This window comes from Tauraco erythrolophus, chromosome 13 (genome assembly GCF_009769465.1).
Source record: "Tauraco erythrolophus isolate bTauEry1 chromosome 13, bTauEry1.pri, whole genome shotgun sequence".
NCBI classification, from domain to species: Eukaryota; Metazoa; Chordata; class Aves; order Musophagiformes; family Musophagidae; genus Tauraco; species Tauraco erythrolophus.
Genome location: NC_141477.1, coordinates 16461264 through 16479510, shown reverse-complemented (window position 1 = coordinate 16479510; position 18247 = coordinate 16461264). Strand labels below are relative to the sequence as shown.

Genomic DNA, 18247 nt, shown 5'->3' with positions numbered 1-18247 from the left:
TTCAATGGTAAAGCCTCTTGTCTTACCACCCAAGCTGTGGAAAGAACTAGCAGGGACTGTGAGGATGAACCACCGCCCACTGTACTTGAAGAGCAGGTTCGGGAACATCTGAGGAACTTGAAGGTGCACAAGTCCATGGGACCTGATGAGATCCATCCGCGGGTCCTGAAGGAACTGGCGGATGAAGTTGCCAAGCCACTGGCTATTGTATTCGAGAAGTCGTGGCGGTCTGGCGAGGTCCCCGATGACTGGAAGAGAGGGAACATAACCCCCATTTTTAAAAAGGGGAACAAGGAGGACCCGGGCAACTACAGACCGGTCAGCCTCACCTCTGTGCCTGGCAAGGTCATGGAGCAGATTCTCCTGGGAACCATGCTAAGGCACATGGAGAGCAAGGAGGTGGTGGGTGACAGCCAACATGGCTTCACCAAAGGCAGATCGTGCCTGACCAACTTGGTGGCCTTTTACGATGGGGTGACAACATCGGTGGACAAGGGTCGACCAATGGATGTCATCTACTTGGACTTGTGCAAAGCTTTTGACACTGTCCCGCACGACATTCTTCTCTCTAAACTAGAGAGTCATGGGTTTGATGGATGGACCACTCGGTGGATAAGGAATTGGCTCAATGGCCGCACTCAGAGAGTAGTGGTCAACGGCTCAATGTCCAAGTGGAGACCGGTCACGAGTGGCGTCCCTCAGGGGTCCGTGTTGGGCCCGGCCCTCTTCAACATCTTTGTCGGTGACGTGGACAGTGGCATGGAGTGCACCCTCAGCAAGTTCGCCGATGACACCAAGCTGTGTGGTGCCGTCAACACGCTGGAAGGGAGGGATGCCATCCAGAGGGACCTCGACAGGCTGGAGAGGTGGGCCCGTACCAACCTCATGAAGTTTAACCAGGCCAAATGCAAGGTCCTACATCTGGGTCGTGGCAATCCCAGGCATAAATACAGACTGGGTGGTGAATGGATCGACAGCAGCCCTGAGGAGAAGGACTTGGGAGTACTGGTGGACGAGAAGCTCAATATGAGCCGGCAATGTGCTCTTGCGGCCCAGAAGGCCAACCGCGTCCTGGGCTGCATCAAGAGGAGCGTGGCCAGCAGGTCGAGGGAGGTGATTCTCCCCCTCTACTCTGCCCTCGTGAGACCTCACTTGGAGTACTGCGTCCAGTTCTGGAGTCCCCAACATAAGAAGGACATGGACCAGTTGGAGAGGATCCAGAGGAGGGCCACGAAGATGATAAGAGGGCTGGAGCACCTTTCCTATGAGGACAGGCTGAAAGAGTTGGGGCTGTTCAGCCTGGAGAAGAGGAGGCTCCGGGGTGACCTTATAGTGGTCTTCCAGTACCTCAAGGGGGCCTACAGGAAAGATGGGGAGAGGCTGTTCAGGAGGGCCAGTTATGATAGGACAAGGGGTAACGGTTTTAAAATAGAGGGAGGTAGGTTCAGGTTGGATATTAGGAAAAAATTTTTTACCATGAGAGTGGTAGAACACTGGAACAGGTTGCCCAGAGAGGTGGTGGATGCTCCATCCCTGGAGACGTTCAAGGCCAGGTTGGACAAGGCCCTGAGCAACCTGATCTAGTTGGAGATATCCCTGTTCCTTGCAGGGGGGTTGGACTAGATGACCTTTGAAGGTCCCTTCCAGCCCTAACCATTCTATGATTCTATGATTCTATGAATATCACAAACATTGTGCTTAATCATTAATCTCTAGTAGTAAAGATGTTGCCCTTCTTATTAAAAACATGTAGTATATAAAAATATAAAGCATATGAAAATATAGAATCATAGAACAGAACCATAGAATGCTTTGGGTTGGAAGGGACCTCAAAGATCATCTAGTTCCAACCCCCCTGCCATGGGCAGGGACACCCTCCACTACACCAGGTTGCCCAAAGCCTCATCCAACCTGGCCTTGAACACCTCCAGGGATATATCTTCAATCTCTTTGCTCCCATACTTTTAAAAATAAAATAGAAAATATAAAACTGGTAACATATGATAGAGTCTTTCAGTGCTGCACTGAAAGGAGGCATATCTGAAATGTGCTTACTTTGTGTATTCTGAGAATTGTATTCCTTCTAAATGAAGATTGAATAGAACTGAATCATATTCTTTGCCCAGTGTTCAGATTTAGTTACTCCAAGTACGTGGTTGATGTACCTTTAAATAGGACAAAAAAAAATTGAGTGCAAATCAGAAAGGATTTAATGGCATTTTCCAGCTCAGATCTGTGTCCTGCATGAGTCTCAAGTGATGTCAGTGCAATTTAGTAACGAAAATAAGCTCCGATTCCTCTTAGCACAGCAGATGAGGTCTGGACTCTGATCATTCTCTGTCATCGGTGTTAACTAAAGTTCACATGCAAGACAAGATTACACTTTCTTTACAACTGTACTTTGGAAACAGAAAGATAACCTGAACACTCTGCTACCTGCAGTAGTATCGCACAGTTTCAGAATTTGAAATCTGACTGCACTGTAACTGAATTTGGCCTACTAGGGATAGGGATAAATGCTTTATAAACGTTCCATTTTCAAGTGCAAGGCCAGAAGAGTCCTGTCTTTTTATTTCTTTATTATTATCCTTTAATTTAGAATCTGACGTTGTGGATTTGGAATGCATATGGAGTCCCATGAAAAAATGATGTTTGTGTCATTCTGGTCTCTTGCAATATATTTGCACATCGACGTGCTTTCTTGTTTGTTTGTTTTCTTACAAGAAAGCTTTGTTCTATTTTGTTTGCTGTGTTTCTGACACTGCTGTTGCAGGTGAGCAGAAAATGGGGCGCAGGTCTGGGCTATTTACACCAACCTCTGAAGCTGCGGAGCCTTAGGTAACTGGTGTGAGATTGTTAACTGCAGTCTGAGAGCTCGTCCCATGTTGCCACCTTGAGAGAGGGAATAGAGGGGCATTAAAGTTACTCAGACCCTGTGTTGCTTTGTGTGCTCTGGGTGCAGAATTAGCCCTGGCCTCCAGAACTGTCAGGAGTACTGAGTGTTCCAGAGAACTGAGAAAAGCATGATTTTCTTTGCAGGCAGAACAGTTAACAGTTAACAGTTTAACTTAATGTTAAAGTTAATGAGAGACAATAAATATATAATCTTAGGTACCATTTTAAAGAGACAACAATCAGATTGTGCCTATGATTTTAGTTCAGAGCGTTCAAGAGGTATTGGATCATGAGCAGTTAGGGTGGAAGGTGACTGGTCTGGCTGCAAGGATACAGTACGTTACGGAGAGCCTCTTCTTCCACTGTGTCGCACGCCGTACAGGAGGACTCAAGTGCTGTTCCAGTAGGACCACAATTCATAGTGATAAACCTAAACGTGCCAAACAACAGCTAAGGTCTGCCTGGGGAAGGCAGTGAGCGTTGCAGGCCATCAGTACCATGTACGCTGTCAGAGGACGCACGGGGGGTGATGCTAGAAAAAGCCCAGTGATGGGAAAAGGCTGGATCAGAGCTCGTCAGGTGCCAGAGAAGCCAGTGATGAGAAACAAGACCGTGAGGAAACCAGGATTCCCGAATTCTCTTGCTCACAAAACTGCTGTTGTTCTGCCTGTTTTCTTCTGTTGGTAGATGGTTCTAGCCTGAGATTGTGTGTAAAGTTTGCCTTCAGGGTAACTCTTAACAGATGTTGCCCTCACTCTCTTCAAACAGAGAGGTATTTTAATGGTCCATCCTAAAGTAGACGTCTTGGCAGTTGTTCATCATGAAAAAAAGAAGGTACTTAACCATTGCTTCAGGGCACCACGTATTAAACACGGCCCATGTGATACAGTGGGAGTTACTGAACCTTAAAAACATTTGTGTTTAATTTCTGTCTTCAGATGAATTCCAGTTTCAGAGCTCTGTGCTTTCTGAAATTATATTTGAATTTGAATTGCAAAATATATTGAGATGGTTGTTTACTTATGTATAATACTGAAAATCTGATCAGGCAACACTGGTTTATGTCATACAAGCTGGGTAATTTTGGCAATGGATTTTTTTTCTGCAGGAATGTAAGCCAAAAATGTGGAGAAGCGTTGTAATTCAGAAGGGAAATACTCTCTTAATACAAGAGGTCCAGGAAGAAGATGGAGGAAATTATACCTGTGAACTGAAGTTTGAAGGCAAGCTTATACGAAGAACTGTTGAACTGAAGGTTACTGGTAAGAATCTTTGTTCTTTGCCAACATTAAAAACGAAGCTTTGAAATAATAAGAAAAAGTGGTTTTCACATGTCAGTGAATCTGTTTGATAGAAGTAAGTCCAAAGCAAATCCCAATAGCTGAGCAGTCCCAAACTAGAGGAAATTTCTATTAAGGTTTTATAAAATCCCACAGAAGACTGCTTCTACCTTTTGCTCTGTACAGAACCTGGAAATGCTGGTTATAAAGTAAAAGGTAGAGCTGACCTACGTGCTCCCTGTACACTGGAAGTAATTCGGACTCCACTTCTGCCTTCAGTGCTAGACGGAGGGAAGGTTGACTGAAGCTGTAAACCAGGCTTTTGGTGAGGCCTGTCCTAGAATAAAACAGAGCCAAAAGAGACATCTCGAGTCCTTAATATTTTTGTGTGTGTGATTGTTCCATATTTTTAAGCTTTGGTTTGATTTATGATGATCAACTTCTCTAGTCTAGGGTTTGTCTTTAGTGAAGATTGTGGTGCAACCTTTTCCAAGAATGAAATGTCATTTCCTGTCAGCAGGAAAGTAACCTGCTTACCAGGAGGTCATGCATAGCGTGTTTCTGAGTCCATGTAGTAATCTACTAGTCAGCAGTATTTTTCTGTCTCTTTTTGTCATATACTAGAAATGAATGGGTAAAAAAGTATTGCCTACCAATATATTCCTGATTCTTTCCATTTCACTGTGCAGTGTGACATCTGTAATTATTATTTTGCCTTCAGTGTCTGTGGAACTTTGCAAGTATCTGAACACAGTTGAGGTTTTTTCATCCTTTCCAAGAAAACCATATAAACAAATGGTTAGGTGTTTTCCTGTCTGTGTTTCAATATACTGATTAAAATGGGATCCTGCTTAAAGCGATGATAAGTAGAATTCTGCTTTCTTATATCGAACTGAATTAGTCCACACAATATTTCTAATGTCTTCTTGAAATACAGTTATTTTGAGTGAAATCCATTTTTCTTTTCTTACCATTATTCCTCATTTTATATGAGTTCTTTTCCCAGTGTGCGAGATTCATATATCATGTGATTCTTTATTGTCCATTTTTGACCGTGGACAGTTCTCTAAGGTATTGATTTGACCTACCTGACCCCAGGCCTGTCAAATCAAGATACAGTACCTGCCTTGTGGATAGTTGCTATCCTAGGTAGCATGCTGGTCTTCAACCAGAATATGAACTAAGTTTGACAAAGTGAAAATGAAATGCATCTAATTCAATTCCCCATAATAGATATTCTTTAGATAACAGATATTCTATGCTCTCCCTCTCATCATGACCTTGCTAGAACTCATGTGTTCTCTTCATTATTTGAACAATGTGGTATATTCATACATAACAATTTAATGAATTTTTCCTAAACTAACTACGGTATGTATTAAATTAATTTTTTATTAAAATGTTTATGACCCAAATTATTAAAAAAATATAAATATGGAATATGCAAGTGTTTTCCTTTTTGCAAAATGCTTGAGAACCAGGACATTGTTCCCCTTGTAATTTGGTGTGAAATTCGTATTAAATTAAATTTCCTTTAGTTAATAGAAGCACATATGTTAAGAAACACCTTTTCCAGATTTAAGTGTTTGGGAGACATATCTGCTGTTACGTGTTTGCTGGCTGAATCTCTCTAGATGTCTGGAATAGGCTAGTAAATTTATCTACATGACGGCCTGAAAATATGGATTAGAACTTTGAATGTGATACATAGAACCATATAAGCATATTATCTCATAGCTTGGTGCTTCACCAAGTTACTTTTCCTGTTTGTGTTTTGATTCAGTTCGTGAATTTTATATGCATGTGCGTTCAGATCTTTATGAGGGAGAGGTCAAAGAAAACTCATGGAACAAACAGCAGAGGATTACTTGTGTTGTGTGGCCGACTGCGTCGGGTGGAGGGTCCTGAGGCAGATCAGATCACAGACTGGGAGCAGGTACAGGACATACTGAGGGACTTTGTTGAAGAACAGATCTCATGGGAGGCAGAAAGAAAACTACGTGCTGGTGTAGCTGGTGACACACTCTCGAGAGTTTGCTTTCCTTGGGGCTAGTGCAGATCTAGGTTGGAGGTATCTCAGGAGATCATCTTGTCCAACCCTCAGCTCAAGCATAGGCCACTATAGCAGACTGCCCAGGGCTGTGCCCAGTCGGCTTTTTATTATCTCCGAGAATAGAGACTCCACAACATCTTCAGGCAAGGCTGTTAGTGTTCAACAACCCTCACAGTGCAAAAGATTTTTCTTATGTTTAAACAGAATTTCTTTTATTTGGATTTGTGTGTCCATTGCCTCATACTCTTTCACTGGGCACTATTGAGAACAGTCTGGATCCATCTTCTTTACACCTTTCCACCAGGTGTTTATACACATGGCTAAGATCCCCATGAGCCTTCTTTTCTCCAGACCACCCACCCCCGCTCTCTTGGGGAGAGATACTTGTAAGATAGATACTCCAGTCCCGTAATCATCTTTGTGGCCCTTCACAGACTTGTTCCGGTATGCCCATGTCTTTCTTCTGATGGGATTGACGTTGCACTGAGCTGCATTATTCACCTGTCTGAAAACCGAGTTGTCATCAAAATACTGTACCAGGCAGAACTGGGGTGAGACCAGAGCTCAGGCTGCTGAAACTGCTGGTCTTCATAAGTCACTGTTAGCAAGTACTGCTGAAGGCTTACCAGCAAAGCTGCGGTAGAATTGTCTCTGCTAGCCTGCAAAGCAGATGTGGAGAAAAGGATCTTGCCTACTGTTGTCTTCTGCAGGAATTTTCTATTGCTGTTACTTATTAACATGCCTGAGTTGGCATTTATTGACAAGTGCCCGCGTTCCTCTAAGAGTACAGACTTCGAACAGCAAGATCCTGTTGGCTACTGCTAACAGCCATGGTAACCTGAAACTGCTATTAGAGTAAAGAGTTATTCTCAAAGTGAAGCAGGCAACTCCATGTCTCCCTTTAGCAAGAGGAGCTGCACTGCCATGGAGACAGAGGAGGTTGGCTTAGATTCCAGTCTTTCAGGTATTTGCTAAAGTACACAATACTTGAAATACCAGTTAAGTCAATTAAGTTATTTATTTTCTCTCTTGATTATAAGACAAGGATCTTTCCTTTTTTAAAGTTGCATCAAATCTGGTACGTGAGGTTTTTGGTCTTTTTTGGATATTCCGGTAGTTATGAAAGTGGCAATACGAAATAACTGATATTCATAGGTAGATGCAGCAAGGGCGTCTAAAGAGTGAAAGTTGAAATCAGAATAAATGCAGTGCTGATGTAGCAAAAGTTGGAGTAACGGAAAGCTTCGGGAAAATTTGAAGGTGCAGGAGTGAGAAGCACCATCTAACTTGCTGTTGGAAAAGGTAATCAGAAGAATTAATGATATCCAAGACTAATGCAGCAGCTTTACTGCAGATGTGATCCCACGAGGCAGCCTGATCAAAGTTAATTGCAGACAAGAGGGCAGTGGTGGGCGAAGTGAAGAATGACTATGTATTTCGTATTTATATTACTATTGCTTAACATTTATTCCAAGTAGAGTCTGCTAGGTGAGACTTTTAATTAGGGGCAAAGCCCTGCTCTTAGTAATTAGTTGTCGAGCGATTATTTAAGCGAACTTCCAGTGAAGTCATTAGAGCTATTGGAAGGTGCCGCCTTAACTTCTTCCTGTGCCAGTGTTGGTGCAGTTGCCTGAGTGGCTGTGGCCGTGGCTGTGCCAGAGAGAGCTGCCCGGACAGCACGTGCTGGTCCTTGGGCACTGCTTCCCTCAGATCCAGTCTTGCCTTCTCGCTTTTGCAGACCCAAACGGAAGATCTCCATGGCTCAGTTAGAGGTAGGAGGGTTCCTACTCCCTTTCTTCTTCCTGTGACTAAGTTGTGATATTAGCTACTATGAGGTAATTTTAAAGGAAAAATCTCTGTTATCATGGGTGGAAACTGAAAGCCATCAATGTAATGCCTGGCCACAGTAAGAAAGACAAAGAGATCTGCATCGTGTTAAGATGATAAAGGCTTCAGAGGTATAGCTCTTTAGGATTGTAGGGAAAAGGCTTGCGGCTTAGGATATGTTTGAAAAATATTTTGACATGAAGTATTTATAGGGACAAAATCCTGAGCTACAATACAGCACTAATGAGCGATGCCTAAATCTTGGTGTTTGGGTGCATTTAACAATAATAGATTGTCAACAAAACAGCTTCTTCATCACGAGTTCTTCATGAGTTTGTTATATTATTCAGACAGATGTGAAACAAGTCTTGTCAGCCTTTTTTGCTGAAGAAACACAACAGCGTCATCTCTTAGCAAGTAACATGTAATCCTTCAGTCTATGTTAAAAAAAAAAAAAATATATGCCTTTTCTCTTTGCCTTATGATTGTGGACAAACAAGTGAGATTACCAGCTGTGATCCAGGGTTCTAAAGCCTAAAAAGGTAACAGAAACTCAGTTTTTAATTAGATAATTAATTAGTGTGCACCCACGTAGAAAAAATGAGAGTACTCATATAAAGTTACAGATAAACAACAATATAAGAATTTATTAGTTTTTAATAAAATTACAAATATTCAGGAATATCAGAAGTCATAAGCATTTTAATTAGTATTGCTAAATGCCAGTGTTTATTGAAAAACAATTATACTCTTCATATAAAAAGGCAAACTCAAACATAAAAAGTCCTGTTGTTTTTGAAATGGAATTTATGCAACCTCCTGCTTTCCCCAGCCCTCCCAGCCTGTTCACTCTGTCTGATACATAGCAACGTCTGAATAGCTTTTAGGATGAAAAGGTGCAATTGAGAAAAATACCTGCTATCTTTACCTGCTGCTTCAGCACTCTTTGTTTTGCAACACTGGTCTGTAAGGAAACAGGCTTAGAAGGATGTAAGTTGGAGGTTGGGGAAAGGGTGACACTGCCCGCCCCTTGCCCCGAGACAGGAGCAGGCCAGCTCTCATGGGGTGGCCCAGGTGTCCGCTGGCAGATAGGGCTGTCTTGCAGGGATGTGCTTTTCCATGGACAGCTATGCTAGTGGGAGAGGTTGCCTTGTTCTTTCTGTTCACAAATCACCTTTTTTCATTGGGAGCTTGTACTGGAGAATTATTTTCCACTTTGACAGCAGAAGATGGCCATCTGACCAACTTCATAAACTGCTGGTGATGGATTGGAGTGCCATGCAGGAATTACTGGACCACTCTGTTGAGCAGCCCTGTCCTCCAAGTTTCCTTCAACCTCTATTCTGTCATATTCTTCATAGGCTGCTAAAATGCCTGGCTGTTCCTAAAAGTCATTTATGCAGCAATATTTGTTTTGACCATCCTAAATGACAAATTATTCCACATGGCTACATGAATTGAATGATTCTGCCTGAATTCACGCTTTGCTCATAGTTTTTCAATTAAATTCTTTCAAATCTCATTACATTGCTCACTTTTCAAATTAGACCTGCTGCTGTTGCTGGATTTTGTTCGTGTGTTTGGGACCCCTTTACTAGCACAAGCAGTTGATGGTGATTTGCTGTGGTTAAGCCAAGGGGGTGAATTGGATTCAAAACCACAAGTGGTAAGTCATACTCTCCAGCAGCTCTAGGGACATACAGAGACAAACTACCCCAGAATAAGTGAGGATATGAGCTAAAAGTACGTCCACTATTTGGTGGTAATTGCTTCTCTGCACATTTTTAATCCTCTGTAAATTGGGTATGCTATTTTACATTTTTTGTAGCAGTCTAGTGACGCAGTGGCAGGAGTCAATGGGTGCTGATCTGTACAAATTTACACCTGCAGTAATCTGTGAGTGCACCCTAAGCCTTATCAGTTTACAGTAGATAAAGTATCATCAACAGAGCCATACAAATGACATGTTGACTGAAAACATCTTTGACTGTTGACAGTTCCCAGAACAACTGCAGCAAACAGTGTTAAGATAAATTAAAAGCTCATCTGAGCTGAACTGAAACATGTCCTTTGGAATTCAGACTCTTATAAGGGATTTACTTTTAGAATGTAAAATACAAGAATTTTTATTTGCTTAAAAATCCAAGAACATTTAATTATGATTCTATCCCAACGGCATTATGTTTTGGCACAAGCAGTTTAGTAATCTGCTATGAATTTATTAAATGCTTCAGTATTGCTTAAGTAGTTACTTATCCAGGAAAACCAGTTTAGCTCTAAAAGGTCACTCAGCTCTGAATGTCATTGTGCAGATGGGAATTGGATATACATAAAAGCAGGGCCAACATAAGACACAGGTTAAAAAAGCAAGTGGCTGAGGAATAAACGTGGATGAGCTGAACATATTCAGCAGAGTTTCCTGCAGTGAGCGGTACTGTGGTAAGGACATGCCTGTCACACAAAGCTCTGGTCTATAGGGGTTCCTAAGTTAATTCTGAAGGAGCTTTTTCAGCAGAGCTAGTTCACGTATTTGTATGGCTTTTGGTACCAAAGTAACTCTGACATCTCTGCCCGGCATTGTACTGTGCAGGGAGGGCAAAGCCTCTGGGTCCTGGCAGAGGCTGGATGTGCTTTCACCCTCCTGTTACTGCTTCATAGTCTGAGCTCCAGAGCCTTTTCTTTGGAGATGGGGTGAAATAGCTGTTGTTACCACCATTTTATCATTGAATAAGGCAGTAACATGTCAATTAGAGCACTGTGTGGAAGTAACATCCATTTCAGTTTATGTATTTTTAACATCAAAGATCATGTTGCAACATTTTGTATTTCTTATTTTGCTTTGTCAAATTACTTCTTTTTGTGAGCTGAGAGATTTTAATTTGATTTGTGGGTGTGTAGTTTTTAGTAATATATATAGTTGCTAATGTATATTACTAGAATCTTTCAACATTCCTGAAATTAGATGTTTTGATTATCTATCAATAATATATAATATATTTGATATAATTTATATATAATATATATTATATATAAATTATATTAAAAAAAAGGAATTGGTATTTGAAAAAAAAATAAATGGATATTGCATAAGAAGTTTCTCATGAAATGCCAGAATTTTCACCAAATGCAGACTCTAGTTCCTGGCAGCACTACACATCTCACCTAATCCCTGGGATCTGGGAGTTGCTTGGAGTGCGGGGGTATTTTCATTGTTGATTTCGACCAGTGGATCTGGTGAGAGCTGCTAGCTCCCCTCTCTATTTATTTGTATTTTTAAATATGAGTCAGAGTGCCTGTTGTCTCAATTAAAGCAGAAAACATTTCAAGGAAAGCCTAAAGCAGCCTGTGAATTTTCCTGATGAAACAGACTGAAAAGCACTCGAAGGTAAAACGTGGTGACGTGTGTATGGTGGGAGTTAGCCTGGCCTTCAGGGTTTGCTCCTCCTCGCGTGCTAGCATGGCCAGTGCTGATGGGGATGGGAAGTGTTTGCTGCATTCGGAGCTGTTTCCCTTTTCCTGGAAACAGCTGCTCCTTCTAGAGAGCTCTTTTTTTAGCTCCACATCTCCAAATGAAAAATTTCCCCTATTTAGATTTCACCAGAATTGTATCACATCTAAAGTGGTGTTGAAGCTGTCAGCAGCTGTTGGACCCAGGAACATGCTTTTCCTTCTTTCCCTTCTCTCCTGGCTCAGCAGCTTTAGCCTTTCTTTCCCCACTATGAACAATGTTCAGTTCACCCTTGGTGCTTGGCAGTCCTCTTCACTCTTGATTGACAGCCTGGGGTGCCTGTCCCCTGTTGTATCCCATGCGAGTGCTCTAGCTAGAGCTCACTCTTGGCAGGAATTGTACTGTTTCCAGCTGAAGGCCCAACCTCTGGTCTCCATAACTTCATGGGGAGCTGCTGGAGTGCAGTCAGAGAACATTGGCACTTTCCACTTCAGAGCCCAGTTTTGTACTTAACAACCTGGTTTTATCCGTAAGCCATAACTCCCCCCAGAATACTTAGTAATACAGACAGCAAATTACTGTGCAAAACACTTCTGGAATAAGGGGGTGATAGCTGTGTGCACCCCATTTCCTTGGCTGATGTGAGGCTGTATCTCACACGTCAGCCTCCAGAGGATGCAGGCAGAAGGAGGCTCGCTGTGGCTTCCATGACATCTGCCCAAGTGCTGCATTGGGCTTTAAGCATTGTTCTCTAATAGTGTCACATGGTAAGATATCATGATTAAGCAACAAGAGCTGCTGAGCTCAAAATAAAGTACATTTTCAGATTTTCATCAAGCATAGTGTAAGCAGTTAGGGTAGATAATAAGCTGGTAAGATTTTCACAGTGACTTATGTTTCCTTTTTAATTCATGGTGTTAATACATGCCATTGGTCAATGGACTGTATTTATAGTGGTAGAGGCAGCAGGGCCTTCTTTCCCTCTGGAAAACACCTTTTAACGTTTTTTGTAACAGAACTTTTAACAATATATGAGTCCAAAAGAGAATAAATTTTAAAAAATTAGAGAAAACTGTTGTTGGGGCGAAAATATTTACAAAACCAAAAGGCAATGAGAAAAGCAGCTTGCTTGTGACTACAGTTCTAATAACTGTGAAAAGGAGATACTTTTTGAATTCAAAAGAGAAGTCTTAAAGCAAACAAATCTGCTGAAATTCCGTACTTCTGGGAGGGATACTACAGATTGTTTGGGAACAGAAAATCCTTCCTGTTCCCTTTTAATGTTGACATGTTAAAGTATATAACATTTACGTCATATCTGAAGTGACATTTTCTTGCTGCTATAACTTACACATTTCCATTGCAAGACTTCATCTCTTCTCCCTGACTGCAGTATCTTGACACAGTCAGGGAATCACTTTTTCATTAAAATACAAAGAATAGAGGAAAAACCTGCCCAAATTAAGTTTTTGCTGAGAGTCTCAGACTTTAAAAGACCTTTAGTAGGAGATATGGTTCTTAGCATTTCCTCTGCTGCATTTTTATATAAATGATGCATTGCACCTTCTAGTATTTTGTTTTTCTAAAGGAAACCTTCCTTTTTGTGACAGAAACCAAGCTGGAAATGGGTTAAGTGCTGACAAATACAGTACTAAAAGACCAGGAAATTAATTTCACAGCTGGGTTCTCAAACCATTGCCAAAATAACTGTCTATTTAAAGCTACATATAGGAAGTGCCAAAAATTAGAGTTTTCTTTTGATATATTTAATGTGATTTTTATTAGTTTTTATCAAGGTCCTTGTTTTGTAAATATTAGGTTTCTGTTTCTTACAGTAAAGTATTTATCTTAAACCTCTAATTCGGATTCTGACTTGTTACTTGTCTGGCCAGCAGCATCTAATTAACTTCTGTAGACAGATAAGCATGTTTCTGTGGTCAAAGCACACTTACTTGTCACTAATTTCTGTAGTGACTTTAATTTTTCTTGATACCTCAGACAAACCCAGTGTGATTCAGAAAGAGAAATGTAGCCATTTGCTTTTGACCACATTTGGAAAATGGAGCAATTTCTCTGCCTCTTTCAGAGCATTCCTTGTTCAACCATGCAAAAACCCCAACATAAATCTGCAGGAACTTCTATGTCTGCAAAGAGTCAACAGGAAAATTCAAGCCAGGGCGAGGTATTGGTACAATGAGGGTGCCCGTTCACCTGGAAGAAGTGACACAGCTGGTAATGTTCCGTCTTTGAACATCTCCTTTTCACCTCACACCCAGCAAGGTCCTGATAAATTGACCCAACTACTGAAGGTTTCACAAGCACCTCGTCAAAGTCAGTAAGCTGAGGATCTGGACAGTATCTGAAGGATGCATGTGCCCATTCGTGGTTCCTGTGTGAACTGCATTGCTCTTGAAGTGACAACACAATATATCCACAAGGATAAAAGCTCCTTCATTTTTGGTCCCTCATATGATCCAGATTGATGGCTTTCCCATTCACCAGAGTGACCTGTTAATATAGGGCTCATGAAAAACGAGTTTGGAAGATAAACATTAAGTATTACCTCTGTATTTCCTGGAGAAAGTACAAGTTCTAAGGGCAATGAGAAATGTAGCAATATGCTGCAGTCTATGAATTATATATAGTGTCAGTACTCTTGGTGCTTTACTTACATCTTCACAAACTGCCTTCCTAGCTCATGAACATGCACAGTAATTAGAATGGCAAATAGTGTTAGTTTTTATTGACCTGTGATGCCCTCTAGTTCTCTGTCATGTTCTTAAACATCATCTAGGTTTTTTTCCTTCAACCTTAAATCAGCAGTTTGCAGTTTGTAGCACTGATTATTTGGTATTGTCTAATTTATTGATGTGGACAGCCAAGGCTTCCACACTTGTTATCAGTTGCTCATTTATCCAGTGTTCTGTCACCGTACACAGCAACTGTAGCTTGCTGAATCACTTACTATACACTGTAAATGTCAGATATGAGCTCCTACTTTAAGAATCGCCTTTTATTCTGGGAGCTGCTGAGCCACATTCTCTAAGTGTATTGTGCTTTCAGTAGTGGAGGTGATTTAGTATAAATGATAGGATTGTGGATTTTTTTGCCCACAACAGCAAGGTAAAGCACAGCCACTGAAATAAACCTGTACATTTTCATTTCGTATATAAAAGAGGCTTCCTTCATCATGAAAGTGTAGGCTGGATGCTCATTATTCTTTATTAATACTAGATAGGCAGATAGATGCACAGACACGGAGTAATGCTGCCCCTGAAACCGTTTTGCTAATAGTAAAATAGACATACATGAGTGAGCAGATTGCTTTACCCACGAAAAATGCAGCCTTCCCACCCTCCCAGAGAAACACTGCAAATCTTGACTGATGTTTTGTCTTGTAAGAAAAGCATGAGAATAGGAAGCAATAACTATCTAGTTCCTTTGAAATGTCTGGAGAAATTTTAATAGATGAACTGTAGTAACTTTAGCTGGGGATTAGGGTTATGTTTTCGCAGCACAGTGTTGACACCTTTCAGAGCTGGTTTATACCACATAGCACTTGTGGCTGAGTGTCTGAGATGAAAAGTTCTGCTGGGGAAGGAGTGGTGCTCACTGCTGAATTGTCGGTGTTATTTCTTGCTGCACTTGTGCGATCCTCAAAGGTGCCTTATTCAAGCGCCTGTTTGGCCTGACCCTGTTTAGCTTATGAGATCTGACAGTAGTACTGTTGCTCCAGGCTCTGATGTTACTCGTAGGAAGTTCACCAGAAGACTGAAGCTAATAACTTACCAATGTTTGTTCTGTGCCTTGCAATTTTTAAGTTGAAAGGACATACGAAATATGGTTGGTGTGTTAAGTACCCTGTCTGTCTTTAATACCACGGAGCAGCATGGAATGTATGTTCTTAATTTTTGTCAAGACCTACCAAGCTATTTTTTTTTCTTTGATAGTATTGATTGACCTCTTGTAAGCAGGAGAAAAATAAGCATTCAACTGAATTTGTATTTAGGTTTTTATGACCCCAGTCTATTTCAAAGGGATAGGTAGCTACTGGGTTATGTTAGACTGTCAGGTACTGACTTATTTACTGTACGTGTTGTGTGGTTTTTGCAATGCAAGCATGTTTCAGTAAATAAAATCAATTTGCAACCAATGGGAAGGGAACAGTAAGTGATTTAACTTCTCATCTTTTTCTTTGGCTTAAAATGAAAAGCTCTCAAAGGTATTGTTTATGACAAGCCCTATGGGCTGAAGTAATGTGAGAAAGTGCAGGAAATATAAAGCGCGGAATTGCAAACCAAAATGATTTAACAGTAAAATTAATAAACAATGTAGTTGTAAATTTGTAAGGCAGGTTCGGGTTCTTATGCTCTCTATTTTTTTTCTGATATAGCCTGGCTATGGACCTAAAGGACTGTTTCTACTAGTAAAGGGCAGTGTGAGCTGCATGATCTCTGATTTTATTTTTTCTTGGCTCGTGCCAGTTCTATTGTGTGAGTACCTGTCTGTCAGGAATTGGTCTGGGATAATTTTGTAATGGTTTGAGATGATAAAAGGCCTCTGGTTATATCAAAGCAGACTAGATTCGAGCACCAGATGGCTTTTCATCTTTGCAGAGTACATACCACATTAGCAATCCATTTGTGGATAGTTGAGTTGCCCGTCCTGGGCCATGAGTGGTTATAGTTTCTGGCAGGGAAGGAACCAATTTGCCATAAGCTGTATATGCCCTTACGGCTTCTCTGGAATACACTAACGTGCTGCTTTTTCTCCCTAAATGGGAACAGAGGTGCATCTGGAACAAGGGAGGTATGACCTTGCCAGGGCTCTGACAGCTCTGTAAACCTCTAAGTGGCTGTAGCAATTGTATTTAGGCAGATGTTTTTAAGGAGAATATTTTTATCTGAATATATGTATGTACATGTGACTGTGCAGTGAAGTGATCTGATTTAGAGATGTCATTTCAGTTGTGCTTCTCTTGGGACATAGGACGTTGCAGAAATACAGGCAAATTAATTTTTAAATGAAATAGGAATTGAATTAGAGGTACTCAGTAATGTTTTCAGCTTTGTGAGGATTACAATATGAGAGGAAGGGGCCTCAGAAATACCACGGGAAGGATTGGATGGGTGGAGAGGAAGACCTTTGGTACGTGGTTGTTTTCTGATATAAAAGTCTCTTTGAAACTGGTGAAAAACCTAACCAAAGCATCAGGTTGATGAAGAAATGTGAGTTTTCTGAAAAAAACAATGAATTTTGACAAAGAGGAATGTTAGCATTTGCCCCCTTATGAAATATTTTTTTCCTTCCATACAAAAAATTCCATTCTGGGATAAATGCAGCTTTTCTGTGGTGTTCTCCAAAGGGAGAGAATTCACTGTTTTTCTAACTAAAAGAGTTTTTCCATCACTTGACAAAGAAGCTGCACTAGAGCTTTGGGCCATGCTGCACTCGGAGGAAATACTGTGATCACAGACTGCGAGTGGGAAGGAAAAATGGTAGAGAGCTCACTCTGGAAAGGTAGTGATGCTCAAGGGTTAGTATTGTGGTGCCTACACCTCCAGCAATGACAGAGCCTGTTATGTCCTCATCTTCACCAGGTTTCTTACAGCCTGTGCTAAAAAAGGTTGCATAATTTACTGATATACTGAGGTTAATTCACTTGAGATCATTGTTTTAAACAAACTTGTCAGAGGAATTTCTTTTCTATGTTAGTGGCTTCCCACACTGGGCAATTCACGTTCCTATAGACTGTGCCATCATGACTGAGGCAGTATAGTAAAGTATGGAAGTATTTCCAGCCATTCCCTCAAGGATAGTTATCAGTGCATTTATTCCAGAAAAGCACAGTCACAGAAGCTGGATGCATTGAAAAGATACATGTTGTATCGTTCTATCTGTAGGGAAAAATGTCCCTTTCTGCGGTTTTATTTTGATTTCTGCTTTTTCTGCACTTTCCAAACATGAATAATTCTATTCCCCACTATCCACTGTTCTGGCATCACAACTGGAATTGTGTATTTCTTAAGCAAATACTGAAGTTTGTTTCAGCTGGAGCTCATGATGTGGGGGAGAGGTTAATATGACCTGTCATGTGCTGAAGATAAGAAGTGGGAATTTTATATATTAGTTTAAGGTAGAGGATATTGACTGGAAAGAATTAAAGATGGTTCCTTTTCATGAAGTTGTGGGGGGGTCAGAGCAACAGCGTTCAGCACCTCCAAGATCTCTGGCTATCTGCCACCATTGTCTGTATTACCCATCAGCCCAGACTTCATTTAAATATTTAAAAAGGTACCTGTTTTCTTTATCTAGCCCTCGAAAGGACTTTAATCCTTTTCCTTGTTCTGCCAGTGCTCTAGCTGCTACAGCTGTTGCTGTCACATTTAATAAGGACTTTGTAGAGTCTAAATTTTGCATTGCTGCACCAGCTTTTCTCTGGAGTAAGAGAAGAGCTTTGTTCGTTAAGATGAGGTGCTCCTCATTGCCTCTGCTACTGACACGTGGGTTTCACCTGAAGGTGACAGGAACTTGTGACTTGCCCCGATGTGCTCGTGGAGCTCCCTGCGGTGCAAGTGGCCTGACACCAGAATGCAGCTATCGATGGAGCTCGGAGCTTCCCGTGCTGTGTGACAAACCCCATCCTGCACAGAGCCCTCACTGGTTTGTCCCGGGACTATGGTGTTTTCAAACTTAAGTCTTTCAAATAAGAGTTTTAAATTGACCACGTTATGGTTCCTGACC

At 41.2% G+C, this 18247-nt stretch overlaps 1 protein-coding gene across 2 annotated transcripts in view; it reads left to right on the top strand.

Annotated features, from left to right (window-relative positions):
* Positions 1-18247, top strand: part of IL1RAPL2 (interleukin 1 receptor accessory protein like 2) — a 391662-nt gene that overhangs the window by 210050 nt on the left and 163365 nt on the right. For both annotated transcript variants that reach the window (XM_086619725.1, XM_086619726.1), the window contains exon 4: positions 4004-4157. In XM_086619725.1, the coding sequence (XP_086475851.1) occupies positions 4004-4157 (154 nt within the window). The remainder of the gene's footprint in view (positions 1-4003; positions 4158-18247) is intronic.